Source organism: Corvus hawaiiensis, chromosome 4, assembly GCF_020740725.1.
Source record: "Corvus hawaiiensis isolate bCorHaw1 chromosome 4, bCorHaw1.pri.cur, whole genome shotgun sequence".
Classification (NCBI taxonomy): Eukaryota; Metazoa; Chordata; class Aves; order Passeriformes; family Corvidae; genus Corvus; species Corvus hawaiiensis.
The window spans coordinates 27,988,012-28,011,492 of NC_063216.1; the positions used below are offsets into that span (position 1 = coordinate 27,988,012).

Here is a 23,481-nt window from a genome sequence, read left to right on the forward strand (position 1 = left end):
ACTGCAATGCAAAAGAAATTCTTCCTATCCAGCCAAGTTACATATTCCCCTAACTGTCTGCAGGTTTTGTATGGACACCTTCTGACACACAGTTTCCTCAGATACTCCCCATATTCTTTGTCTTGCTCTGCATGTTTCCCTTATTCACACTATACATTTTTTTTTGCTTGTTTATTGATGCAGTTCTGGTGAGAGAATTACTGTGCTAACAGTGGTTTTGGTCAGTACCATGGGGATTTAGAGGAGGAGTAGCAGTGCAGGACAGACAGACTCTGGCAGTTTTATTCTGTATCTGGGCACTCATCTTAGTCCCCCACTGTTTATCCCTGAGAAGGCAATGTCTCTTCCTTATGGCTACCTAACATTCCTAGGGTTTATTTTTGAAGGCTATTGGGCTAAGTTTTATGGTTGGATTAAAAGACCAGGCTGCCTTGGGTGTAGGATAACTTCAGATCAACTATTCTCACCAGTTTGCTTTTGTTTCTTCTATGTACTATAGTACTTATAATTTATTATTAATTGTTTTTGAAATGGATAATACTTAGAAATATTACTCAAAATAAAGAGTTGCAGAGATAAAGGTAGTTCACTCTCCCCCAATATAGATGTACAAACAAAAGCTCAGAGGCATCCCTGCTAAGTCTAGAGTAAAGCAAGAAACAGCACTGGAGTGAAAAACAGAAAGCTCTTTCTTTATCTTTCTTATTTCTGCTCCAGTCAGTCCTTTCTCTTCTTAAAATACATTAGTCTCATGATCTGGTAATTGCTAACACACAGATTGGCAATGACAAACTTCCTTTCCCTCCCTTCCCAGTTAACCTAACAGTCCCATCTACATGCGTGCTTTGGGGGCTAAAATAGGAAGTACAGACTTCCTATTTTGTGCAATTGCACAGACCTTCCTTGATAGGGGAGGTGTCAGCTTCTCTGAAAGTGGCATTTGAGGTTCACAAAAGATGTAGCAGTTATTTTGAAGACTAACTTGCCAAAAAAATCCTGTGGTTGGTTTATACTTCTGTCTCCAGTTCTAGGCAAGTGTGGGTTTGCTGATTTCTGCATCAGAGGATTCTGGTGCTGTGGAGGGAGGATGGACAGGGAGAGTCACCCATCAGGTTGAATCATCTGCCTCACAGACATCCCTGGATCCAGGTAAGGGAATGGCTTCCTTTCTGGGGGAAGCATAATGGCAGAGTCTGCTCTCATACAAGGACTTGTGAGTTACTGAGGGATTTCTTAGCTGTAATGATTTATTCAAGGACTCAGCCAGACATTTCTGCTGCAAGGAAGTGGCATTCAGGAATCTAAAAGTCAATAGAAATTTAGAAGGAGTTTTTCCATGCTCTCCTAAAGTAGAAAAAACTCTCAGATCTGTAATGTGCTTGAGTAGGTGTGTTTATTATGATTTTGAGAGCAATGAGAGATGGCCAAAAGGATTTAAATTCCGGTATTGAACAGCGTGGTCCGTGGTCCTGGAACTGCTCCATCTGCTCTCACTCTCTACAATCACCAGAAAAGAAAAGAAAAGAAAAGCAAGAATTTCAATTTCTTTGGTATTATGTCTAAAATTTGCAACTTGTTTGTGGGGCACCTAGAAAATGTTGAAGGAAACTCTCAAAGTGAATGAATATGGAAATTCAACCACTATAGCTCCTAGGAACTATGTGGTTGAGATAATATTTTTAAGGAAATTAACCACTGTTGTGGTTCATTTGGAAGGCTTTAAGCATAAAGAGCAAAAGAATGAAATTAATTTTAAGGATGACTTTTCATCACAGATTAGGATTTTTTTCTTGTTGCTACTCAGCTGACTAAACCCCTGCACTTCCTTGGAAATGTACATTTACTTCATTCTTTGCTTGTGTTGTAACAACATGCAACGAGAAGACATGGACTTTGTCCTACAATAAATGCTAGGGAGAAGTTCTTTCTGAATGTCACTTCAACGTGATCTTAAAGAAGTTCCCTTATTCAGTTTTACTTCTCTTTCTGTGAAACAAAAACAAACAGCTCCACAGTAAGCAGGGCAAGAGAGTAGCCAGCAGGCAATGAAAACTCTGAAATTCTGAGTTAGGATCAAGCCTGTATGCAAAGGACAGTATCAACATGAAAGAGGTTTTCATCCTGCTGCTGAATCTGTATTTGGCCTTCCATGTTCAAGCCATTCGAGGTGAGATTCAAATTTATATTCTCTTTTATCCTTCCATTATTGCCTTTCTTTTTGTATCTGTCTCCTTCCTTCAGCTAATGCTCTTCCTCCTTTTCTGCTTGCTTTTCTTCTTCCTTCTTCTCCTGTTTTCTAAGCCGTAAGAGAACAGACATCCTGATCAAAACCAGCATGTGGCAGGTGCATGTGCAGACAAATCAGTTGTATGTTGGTGGTATGCACAGGTGAAATACTGTATAAATGGATGAGATTAACAAGCTGATTGGATAATGAGTGAATGGAAGGGGGGCTAGACCCTGATAAAACATAGGAAAATGAAGGGCTGCATAATTCAGATGGTAGTGCACAAGAGTAGGGACATGTGGCCAGACACAAGACAGTGTGGTGGGGCTACCAACAGGAAAATCCAGATGACCTGATTTCCTTCTTGCGGAATAGCTGACAGATAAAGCGACCATCTGCCATATCCATTGCTTTTGTTTCCTTTCTTATGCAACGAGAGCTTCTTTCTCCTTTTTTCTTTTCTTTTCCCTTTTCCCTTTTCCCTTTTCCCTTTTCCCTTTTCCCTTTTCCCTTTTCCCTTCCCTTCCCTTCCCTTCCCTTCCCTTTTCCCCCCTTCCTTCCCTTTTCCCTTCCCTTTTCCCTTCCCTTTTCCCTTCCCTTTTCCCTTCCCTTTTCCCTTCCCTTCCCTTTTCCCTTCCCTTTTCCCTTCCCTTTTCTTTTCCCTTCCCTTTTCCCTTCCCTTTTCCCTTTCCTTTTCCCTTCCCTTCCCTTTTCCCTTCCCTTTTCTTTTCCCTTCCCTTTTCTTTTCCCTTCCCTTTTCTTTTCCCTTCCCTTTTCCCTTCCCTTCCCTTTTCCCTTCCCTTTTCCCTTCCCTTTTCCCTTCCCTTTTCCCTTCCCTTTTCCCTTCCCTTTTCCCTTCCCTTTTCCCTTCCCTTCCCTTCCCTTCCCTTCCCTTCCCTGCCCTGCCCTTCCCTGCCCTTCCCTTCCATGCCCTGCCCTTCCCTGCCCTTCCTTCCATGCCCTGCCCTTCCCTGCCCTCTAATTTGATTTAACAGAGCTGGGAATAGGAAGTGCACCATATCTGCAACAAGACTAGGCCTGTAGGTATCCTAAAGACAGCAGAAAAAGAGTGTTGTCAGGAGCTGTGCCCCTTTTCTAATGCAGATACCTCATGTCTGCAGTAGCTGGACAAGTTGTGCTGCCTGGCCCAGCATCAATTGCAGGAAATCTTCCTTTGAGATCTCTTAGGGAAAAGGTATTACAGTGTAGGTCAGACTGGGTTCTTGGCATTCTGAGCCTTAGCCCTATATTCAGACCATCCTTTTCTATGTGGGATGCTCCATTTCCTGGTTGTGCAAGGAATACAGCAGAACTTACTTTGTACTGGTTTTCGTAGAAGATCAAAGTAAGGTCCCTCTTATGCCTGCTGACTAAGACAGCATCATTCTGTTCCGATGGGTTTTGGCCTGTAAAAAGCCCCTCAAACAAGCTGATTACAGCTCTCATCAAGAAAAATTATTTGAGAGAGCACACTCACGTATGCACACTGTCATCTTTGTCATCTGAAGGTGCAATATCCCAATAGTGCAGCGTGGATATTACCTTAAGAGAAAATAAGGAAGCATAAGAAAGCACCTTGCTTCATAATACATATGCCAGAGGCAGTCTGTATTTTTCAACTTCACAGTTGTGAACTTAAAACAAAAAATATCCTTGATGAGAGGTCTGGCCATCTCTGGATCATAAATCTAGTTCCAACAAATTAGTTTGGACATTCTTCTGAGTCATAACAAGACTATTCCCAGAGCATCTCACCTTTAAATACACCTTTCTAGCATTATAAACTTTGCTAGGAAGTTAATAGCAAAGCAGTCCACACACCAACACGCAAGGATGAGATGATCACCATATGTCTGCTGGTCATGGTATCTACTAATCCTTGGAAATATTCAGTGTTTGAAAAGTGATACCTTGGCTAGAACTGTATGCCTTGCAGGCACAAAGAGTTCACTTAATTGTTGTTAGTTGTACCTTGGTATGGACACTCGTGGAGATGTGCAGAATGGTCACAACTCTGCACATATTTTCAATGAGTCATGCCCCATCCCTGGAGATATTCAGGGCCACACTGGATGGGGCTCTGAGCAAAGTGGTGCAGTGGAAGGTGTCCCTGCCCATGGCAGGAGGCTTGGAACCACATGATCTTTAAGGTCCCTTCCAACCCAAACAATTCTATGAGTCTATTCTATTCTATTCTATTCTATTCTATTCTATTCCATTTTCTGGTGCCAAGAGGAGAGTACTGTTATCAGTGCCTTACCCATTCTGTACCTCCTGCTATCTCTCACCATTTATATTTTTAATCACTGCATCTTTTTTGCCTGAATTCCTTTCCCAGAGAGTATCCCAATGAAAAGCTTGAACTGCTACAACGATTACAACTCAAAGGTGACCTGCACATGGATGGAGCATTCAGAGGCTCATGACCTTGTTGCTATGGTTCTTTACCAAAGGGATAATATTATAATGTAAGTACCTGAAATGTGCTGAGCTAGATAAAAGTACAAAGGGAAATTGGCCATTACTTGGAATCCTGGGGACCAGCAGTCAGGTTTTCAGAAAGCACATCCACCTCTCTTTCTGACTGAAGCAAAAGTTGTGCCTGCTTCTGAGGCCTCATCCAGGAAGAGAGAAATGAATGGGCTATGCCAGTGGAATTCTTTTTATCACCTTTACAATTATTTTCCATAATTTTGTTGTAGGATCATAGATATGAAATAAGATGGGGCATATAGGATGTTAATAAACAGCATTAGGGGAGAAGGAAGTGTCAGAACAAGTGTAAGTACCGTTTGTAAACCCTAAAGGGAGGAGACATTCCTCCTGTCATTTTGCCCATTTAGGAGCATCACTGAGAGTGTGGTTTTGATAACTTTTGAGAGATATGTATAGACTGTATATTTATTAGGTAGAGAGGACTGGTAAGTTCTCTATCTGTGCCATCAGTTTTCCTCCCAGAGATACCGGTGTGTTTATGACAGTATCTCTCTGTTACATCTGTTTCCTTTTGAAAAGGAAACCGAATCACCAGACTGGATCAATGGGGAAGATAAGGAAGGACAGAAATGGAGGAATAGTTAAGGGACAGAGGAAGGCAAAGATAGATAGTTGAGAAGAAAATTATTTAGAGTCTAGGGATACAGGAAGAAAAGGAAAGAGGAAGAACTCTTGATTTTATTGCAAACAAGAGGGAATTAAGAGACCTAAAAGCAGATGAAAACAGTGGAAGGACTTTGGAGCAGGACCTTGAAGTTAAATACTTCTGGGGAAAGATGATATAAAGTTACTTGGACCTTTGGATGATTCTCTGGAACATTGTTACATGATGAAGTGTGTGGATCATGAAACTTAACTGAGGTGAACTAATCAGACAAGCAGGTATTAAGCATGGACAGTCACACAGCTGAAATCAAAATGGCCAACATTTAAACAGGATCAGCTCATGGGTGAAGAATAGTTGACTAAATCCCAAACTGTAAGGTAATGCTGGTGAGTAGATAGAAGTAACCTCACGGCTTCACACCCCTTGGGCTGACTCTTTTGCTTGAGGGTACACACACACCGCAGTGTCCAATCCATACTTCAGCAATATCCCTGGCTTCCTTGCTGATACCCAACTTACAAAAATAGCAGTAGTGCTGAATAATGCTTGCTGACATATAGTTGGCTAGAAGACTCCATCCTATCCTGGAAGAGAGTATTTGGCCTTAAATATTCACAACTTAATATTTCTCATCTGAGCTAGAACAAGATAATATACTGGGCATGAGGCCATAAGCACAAACAAAATTCCAGAGGGTACATAAAGAAGCAATGCATCTCTCCAGCAGCTAAGGCTACTGCAACCACACAAAGATTATCCTCTCCTGCCTAGTTTAAAAAATAGTTTCTAATTTTCATGATGCTACTTGGCCTGGAGAAAGGCCATCTGAAAGGATGATTAACATTGTGGATGAAATCTTTAATGAATACTCAAGGTCCCTTGGCAGAACACAACTACTAAGGACACAGAAGTACATTTTGGTTGAGAATCTTTTTCTAAGTGTTTTTCTGGTACTGCAAAATGAAAGTCTTCAAGCAGCTTAGGATCTTTACTGCCTTTCACTCTGAATAAAAGGTGTATTTACATGACGTTAATTTTCATTATATTATTTCTCATCTAAAAATATGAGATTATATAGAGCTGGCCTAAAAAGTAACAAAAATGAACTGGTACCGTAACATTCTGCTGCACAGCTTCGAAATGGGGAGGCAAAATTCCAGTGTTAAAAATATTTCTCGTACTAACTGACACAAACCAGGACTAATAGGTACAGGGAGAAGGGGATATAAGTGCCTTAGTCAATTATAACAGCAAGATGGGATGAAATTGCTTTCAAGTGTTTAGTTTTGCACTACCTACAGGTCTTCAGATCAGACCACTTTATTTGCACACAGGGAGGACAAGGACATGTTTTGCAAACGCCAGACAGAGAATGACTTACATGAAGCTCCAGACGTGTATGTGCACTGGGTCTGCCACAACACTACAGAACATTTTGGAATAGGGGTAGATCATTGGTATGGCTTCAGACCTAACAAGGTGCTTCAAGCGGAACTGGATGTTGATCTTTTCCAAAATGGTAAGGCTTAAATACCAAATTCTCATTTTTCAATGAATTCTGAGGATTTTTGGGAGTGTATTTGCTGTTCAGCTGGAATTGAATTGGACTTCCATTGTGAAAACTACCAAAGAGTTCCACATTGAGAGGGTTGGGCAGGGAGAGGAGAAGGCAAGTTTCTGGGAGCAGCTGGACCTGGTATCATCTCAGGAGCTGGTCAAGCAGGAGGTACTTGATGTGTCAGGGATAAGATACTCTGGAAATGGGGAAGCTTACCTAGATGTTTTCTTCCCCTCTTTGTGTCCTTTCTGCATTATCTCCTCTCACATGTTGTACCTTCACCTTCCAGTTCAGCCCCTCCCACCTCAAAACCTCTCAGTCACCTTGATGACATCAGGAGACTTCTTGCTGACCTGGAGAACAGCCAATGGAAGCCAAGGGTTGGGCAATGCACTGAAGTTTGAAGTCACTTACAAGCGGGAGTGGGAGTCCTGGGAGGTAAGAGCAGAGCTGAGCTGTCCTGGTTTGGGCTGCACCATTTTGGGCAGTTGAAAGTCTGTGGTCTTTCCATTCTCGGGGACTGTGAGGCGATACAACAAGTGTTGTTTTGGGTCAGGTAGAAGGGGCTCTCTTTCTGTTTGCAAGTGACTTGCTCAGTGAAATACCATTTGTCCTGAACTGAATGCTGAACTGAATGCAAAGATTTCTTCTCCACTCAAACAAACCCCCAACCACTGTACTTGGATTCAAGTTGGAGTTGATTTTGCCCTGAATCCCTCTTAAACTGAATTAAATCACGTTCCAACAGGATGCTGTGGGTTCATGTGGGGAAAACAGCAAAATACATTTGAAGTTGCTCCCCCTTTGAGACAGATATGTTTTGGGTTTTTCTTTTTTATGGATATTGGTTTTTTTCTAAGTTTTTAGGAGTCCATATCCTCTGCCCTATCGTTTCCCTAGATCTGCATATGTTTCTGCTCTGTACCTGTCAGCCTGATCTTTAGATTTTAAGGGAAGTGTCTTGGCCCGATTCCCACATAATTCTGCACTGAGCAGTGCTATGAACTTGTGTAGCTGGAGCTGAAGACAGTCTGGACTTTGCAAGCTGCAGGAGTTTGCTACTTGTTGCGGGGAGAGATTGTGCCTGACAATGGCCATGCCCCACCCTTCCTGCACTGTGCTGCTTCAGCCCCTCTTGTGTGGGAATGAGGAAACACCACATGGCAGCCTGTGCACGGACCATCACACACGTGGGACTGTTGGAGATGCAGCCTGGCAGTCAACTCCTCTCACTCTTTTCCCTGTCTTCCCTCCACCTCTCCATTCCCTGACTCCCCAATTTCCTCCGTCCCTTCCTCTCCCCACTCTCTCCCAACAACAGGAAGCTGCCTTGCTCTTGCTCTCCAACACCACACATTGCAGTCTCAGCCGTGAGGACCTTGTCCCAGGGAGCAGCTACGTTGCCCGTGTGCGAGCCAGACCAGGGCAGGCCAGTGGCTTCTCTGGGCAGTACAGCGAGTGGAGCACAGAGGTGTCATGGAAGACCCCTGAAGGTAGTGTGGGATGGAGTGGGGCCATGCAGGGTTGGAAGCTGAGAAGACAGAACTTTCCTGTCACTTACCTCGCACTTGTGTTGTCTGAAGGTGGCCTTCAGCCCAGGAACCTTCGCTGCCTCTTCAATGGTGGAGATCGTCTGACATGCAGCTGGGAAGTGAAGAAAGTGATCACCACCTCTGTCCTCTTCAGCTTGTTCTTCAGGGCCACCCCAGCATCAGAGTACGCGCTCTGCCCACGGCAGCATGTCTGTGCCTCTCTCATGGGGCTTCTGCCTGTCCCATTCCCCTGATTTCATTCATCCTCTTTTATCCCCTCAGAGAAGAGGAGTGCTCTCCTGTGCATGAGAAGACTTTGCCCCACACCCCATATGTGGTCCAGAGCTGTGAGATCCCTGTTAGTAATTCCAACAGCCAGAGCCAGTACCATGTGTCTGTCCGGGCCAAGACGGAGGAGAAGCTGATTGAAGCCTACAAAAACAGTGAGTTTCTGTGTTGTTTCTTGCTTCTCCTTCTTGCTTCTTGGAGAGATGCCTGTTTGAGCAAGAGGGGCAGAGGACAGTGGTGATGAGGAAAAGTAAGTGGGAAATGGAAGAAACAATCACTGATGAAGAAAGGAACTGTATCAGGCCAGAGCTCTGGGATGTAAGTGCGGAGTACCTTGTTACTCTGAGGAAGGTGACAGTGATGGAAACTGTTGTGCAGAAATTCAGGTTGTGACCCGGAGCTTCTCAGTGAGCATTTGCCACCCTGCTGACTTCTCTGTGATTCACATTCATGAGTGTCCCAGGTGACAGGGAACTGTGGTGAGAGGTGTTTGTGAGGAGTAGGAGTGTGTCACTATGTGATTTCTCAAGAAGCCAGTGAGCTCTTGTGGATTTGTACAGTGGCCCCTGGAACACTAGATGAGGTAGGAATCCTTTGCCCAGTGAGGTGCACCATATGGGTCATCTCTGCCTGCATGTCTCTGAAGGTATTTGGGTGACTTTTCAAACTCTAAAACTAGGACAGCTCCTGCAGTGGGTGAAAATACCAGGAGGTAGCTCCAAGAGAGCTGAAAATTTCTGGAAATGTGGTGGACCAGCACAGATATTTCAACTACTGCTTTGCTGTTTTTCTGTACACAAGGAGTGCTGTCAGTATTCACGGGTATGGATTTTCTGTTATTTAGTGGTCTACTGGTTTATTGTATTTGACTACAAAAGGAAGATGTGGAGAGTTAAGAAATGTCAAAAAGCTGAGCCATTTTACATTGCACAAACCAACTTTGTTTTCAGTCCCTGGAAATGATTCACAATGTGGAAACAGAGAACTGGACCAGTAGGTTGGTAAGTGCTCTGAGACATTCATTCAGTGTGTTCCAGTTCAGGTGCTGCCGCCTGCAAATGTGTCAGTAACAGCAACAGAGAACCAAGAGTATGAACTAAGGTGGATAAAACACAAATTGAATTACAGCTTCATAAGACAGAGATACCAAGTCAAGTACTGGGAAAACAACCGATATGAAAAGGTAACTTAAAAAGTGCAAGAGTCCTGAATATTTCTCTGCTGGTCAAATGGAAAGGCAGTTCTTCTCACCTCTGTCACTGGTGTTCATCCCCTCTTCCCAGACTCTCCAGGAGTTAAATATCAGCAATGATGAACCTCCCTTCATCTTCACCCTGCAGATGCTGGCAGCATCTACAGAGTATAGGGGGAAAATGCGTGCAAGGGTGAATACACCTCCGGAATATGAGGGACCTTGGAGCGAATGGAGTGAGGAGTTCACCTGGAAGACTGAGAATGGTAATTTTCATGCAGCTGCTTCTGTCAGGTTTTGGTGGACTTTTAATGGCTGGAATGGCTCTTTAGTATAAAACATTCTCTCTGATGGGGTTGGAGTGAGATGCAGCCATGGTCTAGTTGGAGTCACTTACCAAAGGGGCTGCCCTGCCTGCATCCTTGCAGTACAGCAACAATGCTACGGAAGGAGGCGAGTGACCTCTTAAGCTTCTTTCCTACTTGCCTTCATAAGGTGAGTACAGCTAACCATAGAGTTTTCCACATGGAGAAAGAATCAAAGACATTCTGCCCAAATGATTATCTTTGTTTTCTGATTCCAGTAGTCCATTCTGCTGTCAGTGATTAAAGAGCCTGATACTTTAAGAAGATAGAACATAAGCCATTAGCTTTTTATATTTGCAGAGTGACTATAAGATTGTGTAAAACACACAGTGGAGTCTGCTGGAGATAAAATCTTTACATGTTTTTGCTGTTTCTGGACTTAGAGGCAGAATATCTGCCATCATACAATCTTTTGCCCAAATTAATATGATCTTACGTGGTTTGTCCTGAGAAAGGTTGTAGTGGTTATACCATGGGCAAATTTTTATGTGTGTATTCAGGAAGAAATTAGTGTGCTGTTGTGGCTGTTACCAGGTTAGCAGCTCTTAGAAAATCTCTGAGACCCCATTTCCTCAGAAATGTACAGAGTCAGGCAGACTTAAGATGTCTGAAGGCACGCTTATTGTTCATGGTGGAGTAAGGTTCATAACCATCTTTTTATTAGCTTAAATTGTTTAATTCTGATGTCAGTAAAAGCTTAAGAAGTGAATCAGTAAAGGAAACAATGAACTCCTTTGGTCAGTACACTGTTCAGGTCATGTTTGACCTGTCCCACTTTGGAGGATACCCCAACAGTTCAAAGGCCTTAAGATCCTGCCCCTCCACATATCACATTCCCTGATCTCTTCTGATGCATAGTGACCAGAGTGAAAAACCTGTTGCAGGAAACAGCCACTCTACAGGTATCCAGCTTTTTCTCTTTTCTCTGTTTCAGTTCTGTCACCTGTGGTTCTCCCAGTGATCCTCCCAGCTGTCATCATCTCTTTGCTGATAGCTGCTTATTGCAGCTTTAAGTATTTCCTCAGGTAGGCTTGTGTTGCAACAAGGAGGCTTAGCAGCCCGTGTGGGTGGCATAAAGTCTGAGGCACTTCTTGTCCCCCAGGAGAGAGGTTTGTGTGGAGATGGGCCTTGGTGGGCAGCCTTGTGCATGGCTGTGCAAGGGAGAGGGTTGGGTGGTGCTGTGCCAGTGCCTCGGTTGTGCCTTGCTGTGCTGAGCAGCACGCTGTATGGGGTGCAGCCTTTTCTGGTAGCAGTCACGTTGAGAAGCAACTCTTGAAAACTGTGTTCTTGCTGCAGGAAGAAGAAAATGTGGGAGGAAAAGATTCCAAACCCCAGCAAGAGTCTCCTGATCCAGAGCTACCTGGGGGTAAGAGGGAACTGTATCTTGAAGGGTTCATTATTTCTCTCTTTTTCAGGACTTCCAATAATCATAAGAGCTCTTCTTGTTTTCTAGTCCACAACAAACAGATATCTTCATTTATCTATTGCTTGTTTTTAGGAGAAATTCTGGTCCTACTCAATGTAACAGTGCTCTTATATTTAGCAGACCTCTTTGTGCTGTGCTTGTCAGCACAACTGTGATTTAAAATCAAAGTAGAAAAATTTTCAGTACTCTAAAATTTCCTGCTCCTGTGCTTTTAAAGGGGGTTCTTAAAATCTGCCCAGCACTTGTGGACTCACCAACTCTCAAAAGCAGGTTCCTAGGGGATACTGCCAAGTAGCTCCCTGAACAGCTTGAAGTTTGCTCTCTTGAAATCCAGAGTAGCAGTCCTACTGTTCCTTTTTCTTTCTTCCCATTACTCTGAAAATTTTAAACTCAATCATTTCATGATCACTGTGGCCAAGAAAACCACCTACTATCAAATCCCTCAAGTCCTCTATTCACAAATAACAAGTTTAGGAGGGCATCTTTCCTAGTTGGCTCACTGAGTACTTGTTTAGGTCAGTGGTAAGGCAATACGGGTTTGAACAAACCATCTTCTGAAGAACTGAACACACCTTTGAGTTGTATTAGTGAAGTTGTATCCCTGTCACTGGGTGCTATAGGCTCTCCTATTTGTTTTCTTTGTCCACGAGGAACGTACAGTTCTTGATTCTACTGCCAGTGAGATACTGCTCTTTGGTCATGTCTGCTTTTTCATTTTCAGAAAGGACACTTGGGAAGTTGGCCAACAAGCAACCAGCTGGACTTCAACAAATACAACTTTTCAGAGAAGATGGAGCAGCCTAGCTTCCTTCAAGTCGTGGACAGGTAAGTGAACAGCACATAATAGTGACACTGTGGATGGTCTCTAAGACCTCACTGTGTCACGGCAGGACATAATCAAATGTTCTGTCACTAAAAATCCCATACAAGTTCCTTTTGAGGAGGAGATTCAATTTTTTGCTAAATGGGTAACTGCATCTGCGAAAAAATTTTTTCTAAGCCTGTGTGTAGCTATGTGTGTTTTCAACTAAAATTGGTTTATATTTCTTGTTTACCACAATAATCTCTCTCATGAGCAACTTTTAACTTTCCCACATTCAGGCAGGCGAAGACTTTGGCAGAGTGCCTTGAAGAGCAGACTCAAAAGACAGATGTTTCCCCTGTTACACTGGACCTACAGAACTCATACCAAGCTTTAAATGAGTCAGAGCATGCCCCAGTTGTCTGCTCAAGTCAGAATGCTTGTCATTCCTTTCCCATTTCTAGGAGAAACAGTGCTGATGCAAGTATTGCTTCCCACACAGCAATCCCTTGCTTTGATTTCAATGGTCCATACTTGTACAGCCCAGTGGTGTCCTCTCACCCTGATATACATGAGACCCTGAAAATGGACCCCGTGGGGCTCAGTAAGAAATCAGTTTCCCTTCAGTATGTGACACTCCCAAGGGAAGACTCTCCCCAGGCCCCACAGAGGCAAGAACAGCCAGGAGCAGCTCCTCCAAAGGACTTGCTCCCAGATCAGAAGGAAACGATGCAGCACCTTGATGACAAGGAAGAACTCTCGTGGGTCTCACCAGCCTGTGGGGAAGGCACCAACCAGGGAACAGAAGAGCAGAACTCTCCAAAGGTTCTCAGCTGTACCACGTCTCCTCAACAGTGCCCCTTGGAGTACATGGCCACGGACAGCCCATTACTGCCCTCAGCCATCACCTCCACCCATCCTCCACTTGTCGCAGCTGGGGAATCACCTTGTGGCTCACAGGAGCCCCAGCCTGCCAGCGACCACTCTTGCCATGAGTTTTCTCCTGAGAAAAATGGTGTCACAATCCCAGTTTCAGTCCAAGCACCAACCTCGTCTCCTGAATTGCACCTGGATGTGTTTGGTGACTATCTTACTGTGCCTGAAGGTCTCCATGAACAATCAAACCCCACAGAGATTCCTCTGCCTGTCTTACAGAAGGAAAATGGTATTCCTAGAAAGCAGCCTTTGTCAGAGGGTAACTTGGTGGTGTTAAACCCTGACAGCACTGAGCCAGTTTTCCTCTGCCAGGTTGGTGACTATTGCTTCCAGAGCCTAAAATCCAGCATGAAGATGGACAATAGTCAGGAAGACCACCAAGTCAAGAAACTTTCTGATGGTGAGACAACACTTGGGAAGCCTATATGTGATGATGAATCCATCACTGGCAAGGAAAAGGATGTATGGAAGAGGAAAAAAATACAGGCCATTCAGCTTTTCAAAAGCCTGAAATCAGATGATTACTTTTCCTGGCAGCAGTCTTTGAGGATCAAAGAAGTCTGTTAAATGGGTAAATATTAATGAATATCAAAGAGACAGGTAACTGAAAGAGGTTGCAATTATCTGGTGAAAAGGAACCTTCAAACCTAGGAACAAATAAACACCAGTTCCATTTTCAAGCTTCCAGTCCAATGTGTTGAAAAACTTGAAGTAGCTCAATCTCATTCTCGGTGGCCTTCACAGATTTGGCATGAAAGACAACACAAATATTGCTCTTTAGTGTTTTTCAAACTTTTTGGCTTATCCATGATGAACAGTTTATCCTCCTCATGATCCTGTGACCCATCACAATCATCTTGCCATTATATCAGATTGTTTGGCAAAACTCATGGCAGGAAATGCAGACTTAACATTTGAAAGGCTATCAGAAGATGACAAGCTTGGAAATCTTGGAAAGAAAAGTTATATTCTTAAAAGCAATTTTGTTGAACTTTTGTGTATTTGTAAAAAAGCTCTAAAAGTCATCAAGGAACTTTTATATCGCTGCCTTTCCACTATGGCATGAAATAGGTATTGTCTAAGGTGAAAAAACCCCAGACAGTTACAGAAGCATAAATAAAAAATGAGAAAAAAAAATTGTTGAAATCCAGGAAAACTTTCTTAATGCTAATGTGCATTATATCACAATGGATTCAAAGGGTAAGAAGGAAACATTACTGGGACACATAAAGCAAGTTGTAGAGACCCATTTAGAAGAAGAAACGTTACTGAAAGAAAACTCAAGGGCTCCTAAGGTTCAGTGAGAGGGAGTGGGGCAGATAACACAAAATGGCAGGTAAGAGATGCTGGGAAAGTGCACAAGCCTGTATCTGCTTGTTTTTTTCTATTTCTAAGTGTTAAAGTACTGTATGATTTTCTTTTAAGTTCATTGACCATTTATACACTATATACTTCATCCTAACATGTAATTGATTCTTAGTTTGGTTTGTTTTTCCCTAAATAATGAGTGTTGAGAAAGAGGAGACTTTTTCCCCCAGTTTTGCTGTAAAGAAGGTGGTGCAAGATAAGAGCATTTGTTCAGAACTGCTACTCTGTAGTCAGTGAAAAGGCTTTGGCTTCAGACCTGAAGGTGGACTTGATTTCCAAAAAATTTTTTTTTCTTCAAATATAAAATCTGTATTAATAAACATATTATTTCTTCCTATAAATATTTCCTTTCATATGCTAAAAATATTGTGTTTACAATAAAATTACTATCACCTCATTTGCTCAGGTCTCAAAAAATTCTATAGGTTCAGCTGTGCCATATGTGAGGTAGGACATTTTCTCCTGACTCAGCTGTATTATTTGACAGAGAAAATGAGTTCTGTGTCTGTGCCACCCGATTCCTCCTGCTGGGTTAATGGGACTGTGCTGATTCAGAAATTATAGTGAAATTATTTGGGTTTTTGAGAATTTAACCCTTGTAAATACCATTTTAAATCTGAAAGGTGTGCGAATTGAGCTTGGTGCTCTTGACAGCAGAAGGCAGGCAGTTGCAGCCTCCAGGAGAGAATACTGATGAACACTTTGAGGGATTTTCAATTTAGGCCTTTTGTAATCAATGTATTTTTTTGTTAGTCTCTTCTTTGGCCTTTTATGAGTGGCACAACAATTTCTTCCAGGCTGTATAATTGTGCTCTATTGAAGCATGTCCCAAAAGGAGATGTTCAAATTCATATGCAAATATTGTATCTGAGTTCATATCTTAGATATGCATCACTTTACTGGGCCTTGAATTGCTGGGGTTTAATAATCAAGAAGAATAATGAGTGGGAGAAGTTTTATTCAACTCAGTGGCTTTTGGATAAAGCCCATTTGCATTGTGATCAGTATTCTGAGATGTGATAAGTACTCTAAGAGCACTCTGTTCCTTCTGTTCCTCTGCACTTCACTGGGCATTTGCAGAGGCTGATTTTGGTGAAAGGATTTACAGATAAAAGCACATTTGTTATGATCCCACAGAGATGATATTATCATCTGAAGATCACTTTAGGAGCCTGGAATTTGCAGAGTAACATGCCATTGTCAGGAAAGGGGAACTGAGCAGTGGTTTGCTTTCCAACTATAACAATTCATTTAGGGCAGAATGAGTTTCTGCTCTAGGGACTCCTTCTTCAGTATCCACCTAAGTATCATTAAATAAAATATGTAATGCACATTGGAAGCAGAGCTCATCATCTACGGCTCTTCTCTGCCAGAGGAATCCACTTCTTACTGGCTCGCAGAATCAAAACTTCCATAAACTTCATCTGTTGCTGATCATATGAATCTTCCATTCTCTTCTGCATGAGGTCTGTAAAAAGCATTTTACAATCCTGTAGCCTGGTGATTCAAGACTTAGAAGCAGTCATGAGTCCCAGGTCTTCAACTTCCTGATCATTAGCTTGAGCCACAAAGTTACTGCACAAAGGCAAGTTGCTGCTCCCTTCCCCAGTGCTAGGTACGGATATGCAGGAGAGGAATCTTCATTCTGATGATTCAGGAGCCAATTATGACATGCTCCTCTCTGTAGGGCTTCTCACTAAGTAGTTCCAGCCCCTCAGCCTTATATCTGCACGAGTCACCAATGTTTCCTATACAGTCAAAAAACGAGTTATGAGATGATTGCAACCCTTTCCTTACTGCATACTCAAACATAAAAGATTCTGCCCATGTTTTAACAGCAGGCATTTTTCCTTGCTCTGAAGTAATCACTTTATTATTCCCTTATCATAATCTTCATCAACCAGAAACATATTACCTGAATTTGCATGAGAGTAGGATAGGAGGTATATTGTGACCTCAGTAGCTCTAATTAAGGTCAACGCTGAACCGGTCTGCTGCTGTATTTCTGTTGGCTTCGGGGTTGACTCTTATGTAAGGAAGGAAAATGGGGCTGAATGGTTTGCTAGAAAAAGAAACCTGCAGTAGAAAGCCCTTCAAGACCTCAAGGAACAACAGCTGGAGGATTTCAGAGAATCCTGTGCCTCTGCTGGGTAATGCAAAACAAAACCAACCCATCCTGCGGTCTCTGCATAGTTTCATGTTCACAAGCATGTTGTACACACCATCTTACTCCCATAGAACTCCACTCTGTCTCTTCTCCTCCTCACTCCCTACATGCTCTCTCTGCTCTCACTATGGAGATGAAATTTCCACGAGAAGAAACTCCACATGTCACATTCTCTACATGGGGAATAAGTAACACCATGACTTCATGCCTCTTTTGGCCCTTTATAAATCCTTTCAAGTGTATGCCAGGATTCCATATGCTCCAACCCTGACCCTAACAACTCCTCATAATACACAACAGATGTTTCACCATGAGGTTCAGCAGGTGAACCCAAACTCCTCTGCAATCTTGTACAACACGAACCAGCTTTAGGTCAAAACCGTTCTAGGTTGGCTGTGTTCTTTCCAGCTTGTTGGTAAGGAAGCATTTGGTCCTCATTCTTGAAGGATGATTTGTTTGTCTAGAGAAGTAGTTGTAAAGCTATCTGAAACAACTGGACAGCTTTTCCTATTCTCTTTTCAAAAAATTTCCAGCTCCTTGCTCGCAGTGTGCACATACATTGCAAAGGTTTGGGATGAGTACTTTTTAATCTTCTAAGCTGTTTGTCCTTCTGTGGCACTCAAAGTTATGTAAGATGTTGACACACATTTTTGAGTTTTTTTCATTCCCCGAAGATTCAGGATGGATTCATGGTGCTGTTTCAGCATCTGAAGACACCCTTTTCCTCCCTTCTACTTGCAGCACAGACTGTAGTACAGGATCAGAAGACTAACACACTGGATCTAAACAATCATTCCATCTAGCCCAGGATTCTGCCTCTGCCAATATTTGCAGTGGATGCTTAAAGCCCAGGTATAGTAAACATGGAACAATATCCAGTCAATAGGTAAATCCCAGCCCAGAGCTTTCCAGAGAAAGAGATTCAACTAATGCCTTTCTAAAACCACTAAATTTTTAGCTTCTTAATATCTGATAGTAAAACATTAATAAATTTTTTCATAAATAAAAACTTACAAACAAAAAAATACTGCCCATATTTTCCTGGACCAATTTTGTGCCAACTGCTTGGTAAGTTGCCCCTTAGATTTTGTTCTAGGAGAACTGATAAACCATCATTCCTTATTCATCACCCCTTGTTTGAGATGCTACAACCTTCTGTCAAATGATTCCTCAGCTGTCTCTTTTTCCAAGCCAGCAGGGTGAGGGAGGAGATTCTGCCCCTCTACTCTGCTCTGGTGAGATCCCACCTGGAGTGCTGCAGCCAGCTCTGGAGTCCCCAGTGCAAGGAAGACATGGATGTGTCAGAGAGGGTCCAGAGGAAGACCATGAAGATGGTGGGAGGTATGGAGCCTCTGCTGTGAAAACAGGCTGAGAGAGCTGGGGGTGTTCAGCCTGGAGAAGAGAAGGGTCTAGGGCCACATTATTGCAGCCTTTCAATATATAAAAGGTATTAAAAATAAAAATATGCCCTAGGGTATATCACCATGTCCTGCAGCCATAGGGAGGAGGAGAGAAGATCCAGCAGGCAGGAATTGTGCAGCAAGATTGATTTATTTAATTATTTACAAACTCTTTTATAGACTTTTTTCTTCGTAGTCTAATTGGACAAAGGATCAGCCACCCCTTGGGGGTGATTGGCTAAAATCCTAAAACATCCATTGTCAAAATATTTTTATACTGTACCATAAACAAGACTTCTCAAGGCTGGTGTTTGGTTGTTTACATAACTCTGCTACCTCTTCTGTGAGAGAGAAAAGTCTCTCACGGGCTTAGAAAATAGCAAGAAAATCCTTGCTAGCAGCATTTTTGTATCCACAACAAGGTGGTTTATAAAGAAGATAGAGAGAGACTTTTTTACCAAGGTCTATGGTGTCAGGACAGTGTGCAGCAGTTTTAAACTGGAAAAGGATAGATTTGGATTGGATATGAGGAAGAAATTTTTACATGAGGCTGGCAAGACACAGAAATTGGTATCTCAGGGAAGCTGTGGATGCTTATTCATTAGAAGGTTCAAGGCCAGGTTGGATGGGGCTTTCAGCAACCTGGCCTAGTGGAAGATGTCCTTGTCCATGGCAGGTGGTTTGGATCCTTCCAACCCAAGCCAGTATGTGAATCTCTGTTTCTATGATTCTAATCTCATGTCCCATTTATACCTAATAGCTTAGTGTTTTCTCCATCATCATCAGGTTGGAGTAACCCAGATAAAATGTTACCTTTCTCAGTCACTCAGATCTCTCAGGTGAGAGATTTCTCACCACTCAGTCTGCCAGATAATTAATAACTACATCAAAGATTATAATTTTCCTGGGAAAAATCACTTAAATCCTTCCTCCAATATGAAAACTAACCATTCATTTTTCTCATTTGTTTTCTGTATTCAAATTACTTTAATCTACATGACAACCTTCCTTTTATCTCTTGGTTTCTTGGAAATGCATTTGTGAGGGACTTCAAGCTCTTTAGACATCTAGATATGAGGCATTAATTGGATAACCCTGTACATGTTTGCTCTGGAGTTCTTCCAAGAACTCTACCAGTTTTCTGGGCCACGAACTACTCTCTTTTGTAGAGATATGTTCACACTTCTCCAGAATATTTTTCTCTAGTATTTCTATTTCTCATTATAGTTTGTATCATCCTGTACAAAAGCCAGCCTGATTGGTCACTACTTCCCTGGATTGTTCTCTGAGTACTCCTCAAAAGCTTTCATTTGGTATTTCTTTTTCTTTGATGCTGAGGCCTGCTAAAGCCTTTGATTATTTACCTCAATTACTTGTTCAGCAATTGAACATTTAAGTTCCGTTGCAGATTTATATGATATGAAAGCAATTGAGTAATAGTATATGTTATGCAAGGTTTGTAAAGAAAGTAAATATGTTTTATTGAACAGTAAAATTTAGCTGGAAAAGATCATTCTAAGTTATCATTTTTCTCTACATGTCTTGCCTCATTTACTTTTTCAGAACATTAAGTTTACAATAACTCTACCTTTATAGCATGGGTAGACTTACAAAAGGCCCAAGTTCACTTTAAATTTAAATTTGTATATGATTCTTTAAACAGCTCCTTTATCTACTGAAAACATTTGATCCTTTAACAGCTTCTTGGCCTTATTTTTGCCAGTTTTTTCTTAAAACATTATTGTAGCAAACTTGTGCCTTTCATTGTTTCAACTTGTACGAGGTCTTGTATATTATTCAGGACCAAATCTGCTTGTTTTCTTGTGAGTGCTTTCACAAATAACTCCAAGAAGCAATCATTTACAGTGGCTAAAAATGTAGACCCTGTAGCTAGATTCATACTAGCAAATAAAGTAAAATAAAACAAAGCATTTGTCTTGATTTGGTTGCATAGTTTTATACACTCTGCTTACCCAGGTTATTGTTTTTCTCTGTGTTTTTCTTACCTTCTATTCTATCCCTTTTCCTAAGCCATAGGCTTTCTGTGATTTCAGACCACACAAATAGATCAGTCCAAACAATTTATTTTCCACATCTGGCATCATTTCCTTGGTTTTCATTTTAAAATTGCCTCATAGTGTCTTTAATCTTAAATGTCAGCAGCACTGATTCTGTTTTGATTAGGTGGAATCCATCTTATATAAACTTAATCTGCTTCAAAATGTTACCAGATACTAATAAATATAAACCCCTTTTCCCCTCACAGTTTAATCAATCATGCAGTGAGACTCTGTTATCTGACAGAGTGTATCAAAGCAGGACCATTGAAGAATGCTACAATACAGGACTGCTTTTTTCAGCCTCCTGGTTTAAACCTTGCTTTCAGAACCTCTCACCTTCTGTTTCTTTGTTTTTGGGCCACAACCACTGGGTTTTTCTTGGCAGCTACTGAGAGAATGCCCAGATACCTTGTGCCCTCTCGTCTTTTCAACTGCATGTGTCTTTTCTAGAAAAATGTTTTTCCATTTTTGTATTTACTTGCTCATGAGAAATGAAGGAGATGTTTTCCTTCTTTCTGCTCCTGAAGGGAGCCCGTCCTACTTAAGACACCTTTCAGTCCTTGCTGCACATGGTACCTGTTGGGTAACTCATGGTGCAGTGTTGGTAGTGTTCACGTAAGTCCCGATCTCCTTTTGGGAGGTGACCTCCTCCTGGAGGTGGAGACCAGATCCAGCAGGTGGTACCTTGGCTGCCGTGATATCAGTCTGTGACATCACATGCCTGACAAAACTTCCACTGCGTCCAAGAGAAGCTGGGGATGGCCTACACAGATATGGCAATACCCACACAGTGTCTAAAGAATGATTTGGCTTCATCCTCATGTTCTGTCTTGGAGCTGAAAGGCTCGACTCGTCTACCAATTCAGTCCAGTTATGTCCTGCTTTGGGATTGAAGTTTTTAACTGATTTACAGATGGCCTTTTGGTGTCTTGTCAGTTCATGATTCTGTGTTTGCTGAAAGGATTAATTAAAGTATTTCTGGTCAAAGAGCCCATCCCAGCAGCCCTGAAGAGATTACCACTGAATTTATGGCAATCTGGCCACTGCTTTTTATGTATACCCATGAAAGTTGCTTTCACTATGGCTCAGCAAATAGAGAAGGAGAAATTCTGGGATTTAGACTGATCTCTCCGACTTGCTATCAAGTTTCTGGAATTTAGACGATCTCTCCGACTTTGTATCAGACGAGCTTTCTCGAACCCCTACCCTAGGCTGCTGCTAAAGGCTCTAACTGGATTTCACTTTAGATAGGGAATTAACACACCAGATAACTCCCTTTGTGTGACCTTTAAAAAGAAAGGCACCACTTCACAGCCTGACTCTACAGAGGAAGTTGCCTTTCAACCTTCCCAAGCCAGAGCTCCTCAGGCCTTTTTAGCACGGGTATGTCCTGACAGTCATTTCAGTGCAAACTAACGAGGTGACTGCTGCTGCCAGACTCTGCCGTGAGACCAGCATGGTGAACTTGCTGTCACCGATCCCGCCACATTCCAGGCAAGCACAAATTGCTGCAGCAGCTTTGCTGAACAGAGATGCCTCAGTTCCACTCTAGGGAACTTTAATCTCACGTTCACCAAGCATTGCCCTGCTGCAGAAACACTCCATCTGATAGGTAGCTCCTTGGTGTCCAGGGATGCCAGAACTGAATTGGAGTAAATTAAGTGAGAGGAGTAACAAAGTATTGCTTGGAATCACACACAGTGCGACTGTGTTTAACAAGCATGAGGAAAAGAAAAAGCAATTATTTATGAATGACTGAAGTTTCAAGAGACATAGAGCATGGGTATTCACTACCAGTCATCATCTTTCTCCACTGAGGTCTCTCCATCTAAGTGGGAAAGTTCTTCTGCCTGTTAAGAAGAAACTGAAAGGATAAGTTTACACATCTCTCTCTCTTTTTAAAAAAAAATCTGGGAAAGAAGCATGAAGAGAGAAGAGTGTATGTGTGCCCTTTGGGAAATGTGAAGATGAAAAGTCTCCATTCTCAAGCTCTGTGTCCATACACTGTGTACAACATTCATTTTTACAGTATACCCTGAAAATCATTGTCAAGTAGCTTTCCCTTCTTCTTCCACTCCTTTGCTTACTCTGCTTTCGTTTTTGCTTCTTACATTTCTGCTTCTTTTTTCATTTCTGACGCACTTCCAGCTGTCACTGATTCCTAAGAAACTGTGTACGCTGTGGTGGATGTAGTCCAAAGTTGCTTGAGCTCTGGTACTTTCAACTGCTGAAGGCACTGCCCAAACCTGCAGTACTCTGTTCACAGAGGCTGCAGTCCAGGCTAGAGAAAACAGTAAGAGGCTTCACTGCCTCTCACTTCTTTAGATGCCACCAGCCCCTTCCTTTATTACCCAAAGATCAAAAAGATAAATGTATGTTAAATTACACTGTCTCCATTTGAGTGTATTTGCCTCACTTCTATTGATGCAGAGTGATATTATCACTTCAATTAAAATAAGTAATCAGAGTGTGGCTTGAATTTTAATCCCTTAGCTGTGTAGGTTTGGTTTAAGCAGAATCCATATTTAGTAGTGCTACTATTAAGTACTCAATAGTGCCATTACCTACTCAGTTATGCTACTATTTGAATGGAGACAGCTTTATACACCTCAGGCTTAGCAACAACAAAGTGCCTTTAAGACAACATTCACTTTGTAAACCAATATTTTGTTTAATGACTGTTTAAATTTATGGAAACGAATTTTCCTTTCAGAAAGCATTGCACACCAGGAGAATGGTGATTGAAACAGAAAAGGGAACAACCAGCAAACTTGTCAGCCTCTGTTAAGAGATCATTACATCTCACTTGCAGAAAAATATCACAGTTCTGGGAAACTGGTTAAGCAAAATGTAACTGAAAATACTTACTTCCCTGTTCTTAATTTTATGACAGCTGATCAGGAACCTAGTTGCTGGACCTGTGCTAAAGTCAAGATTTAGTTTGTAACACAGCTGGCAGAGCAGAGGCACAGCACCTGTGTGAGTGAGGAACTCAGCCATTACTCATAAGTGTTGGAGCCTCTGGGGTGCTCAGTGAAAGGTATTGAAACAAAAGGT

The 23,481-nt window shown here is 42.1% G+C and overlaps 1 protein-coding gene across 3 annotated transcripts; it reads left to right on the top strand.

Annotated features, from left to right (window-relative positions):
* The first annotated feature begins 881 nt into the window (after positions 1–881).
* On the top strand, positions 882–15,194 carry CSF2RB (colony stimulating factor 2 receptor subunit beta). 3 transcript variants are annotated; one of them, XM_048300873.1, is made up of 14 exons: positions 882–1,149; positions 2,008–2,167; positions 4,566–4,695; positions 6,632–6,849; positions 7,178–7,326; positions 8,210–8,381; positions 8,472–8,604; positions 8,703–8,863; positions 9,746–9,891; positions 10,049–10,166; positions 11,200–11,290; positions 11,562–11,631; positions 12,413–12,516; positions 12,793–15,194. In XM_048300873.1, the coding sequence occupies exons 2-14, from the start codon at positions 2,104–2,106 to the stop codon at positions 13,994–13,996; spliced, it is 2,760 nt and encodes a 919-aa protein (XP_048156830.1). In that variant the 5' UTR covers positions 882–1,149; positions 2,008–2,103; the 3' UTR covers positions 13,997–15,194. The 3 variants fall into 3 exon arrangements, with proteins under 3 accessions (XP_048156830.1, XP_048156828.1, XP_048156829.1); XM_048300871.1 differs by having other exon boundaries at positions 883–1,149; positions 9,992–10,166; XM_048300872.1 differs by having other exon boundaries at positions 884–1,149; positions 6,665–6,849; positions 9,992–10,166.
* Positions 15,195–23,481: the final 8,287 nt, after the last annotated feature.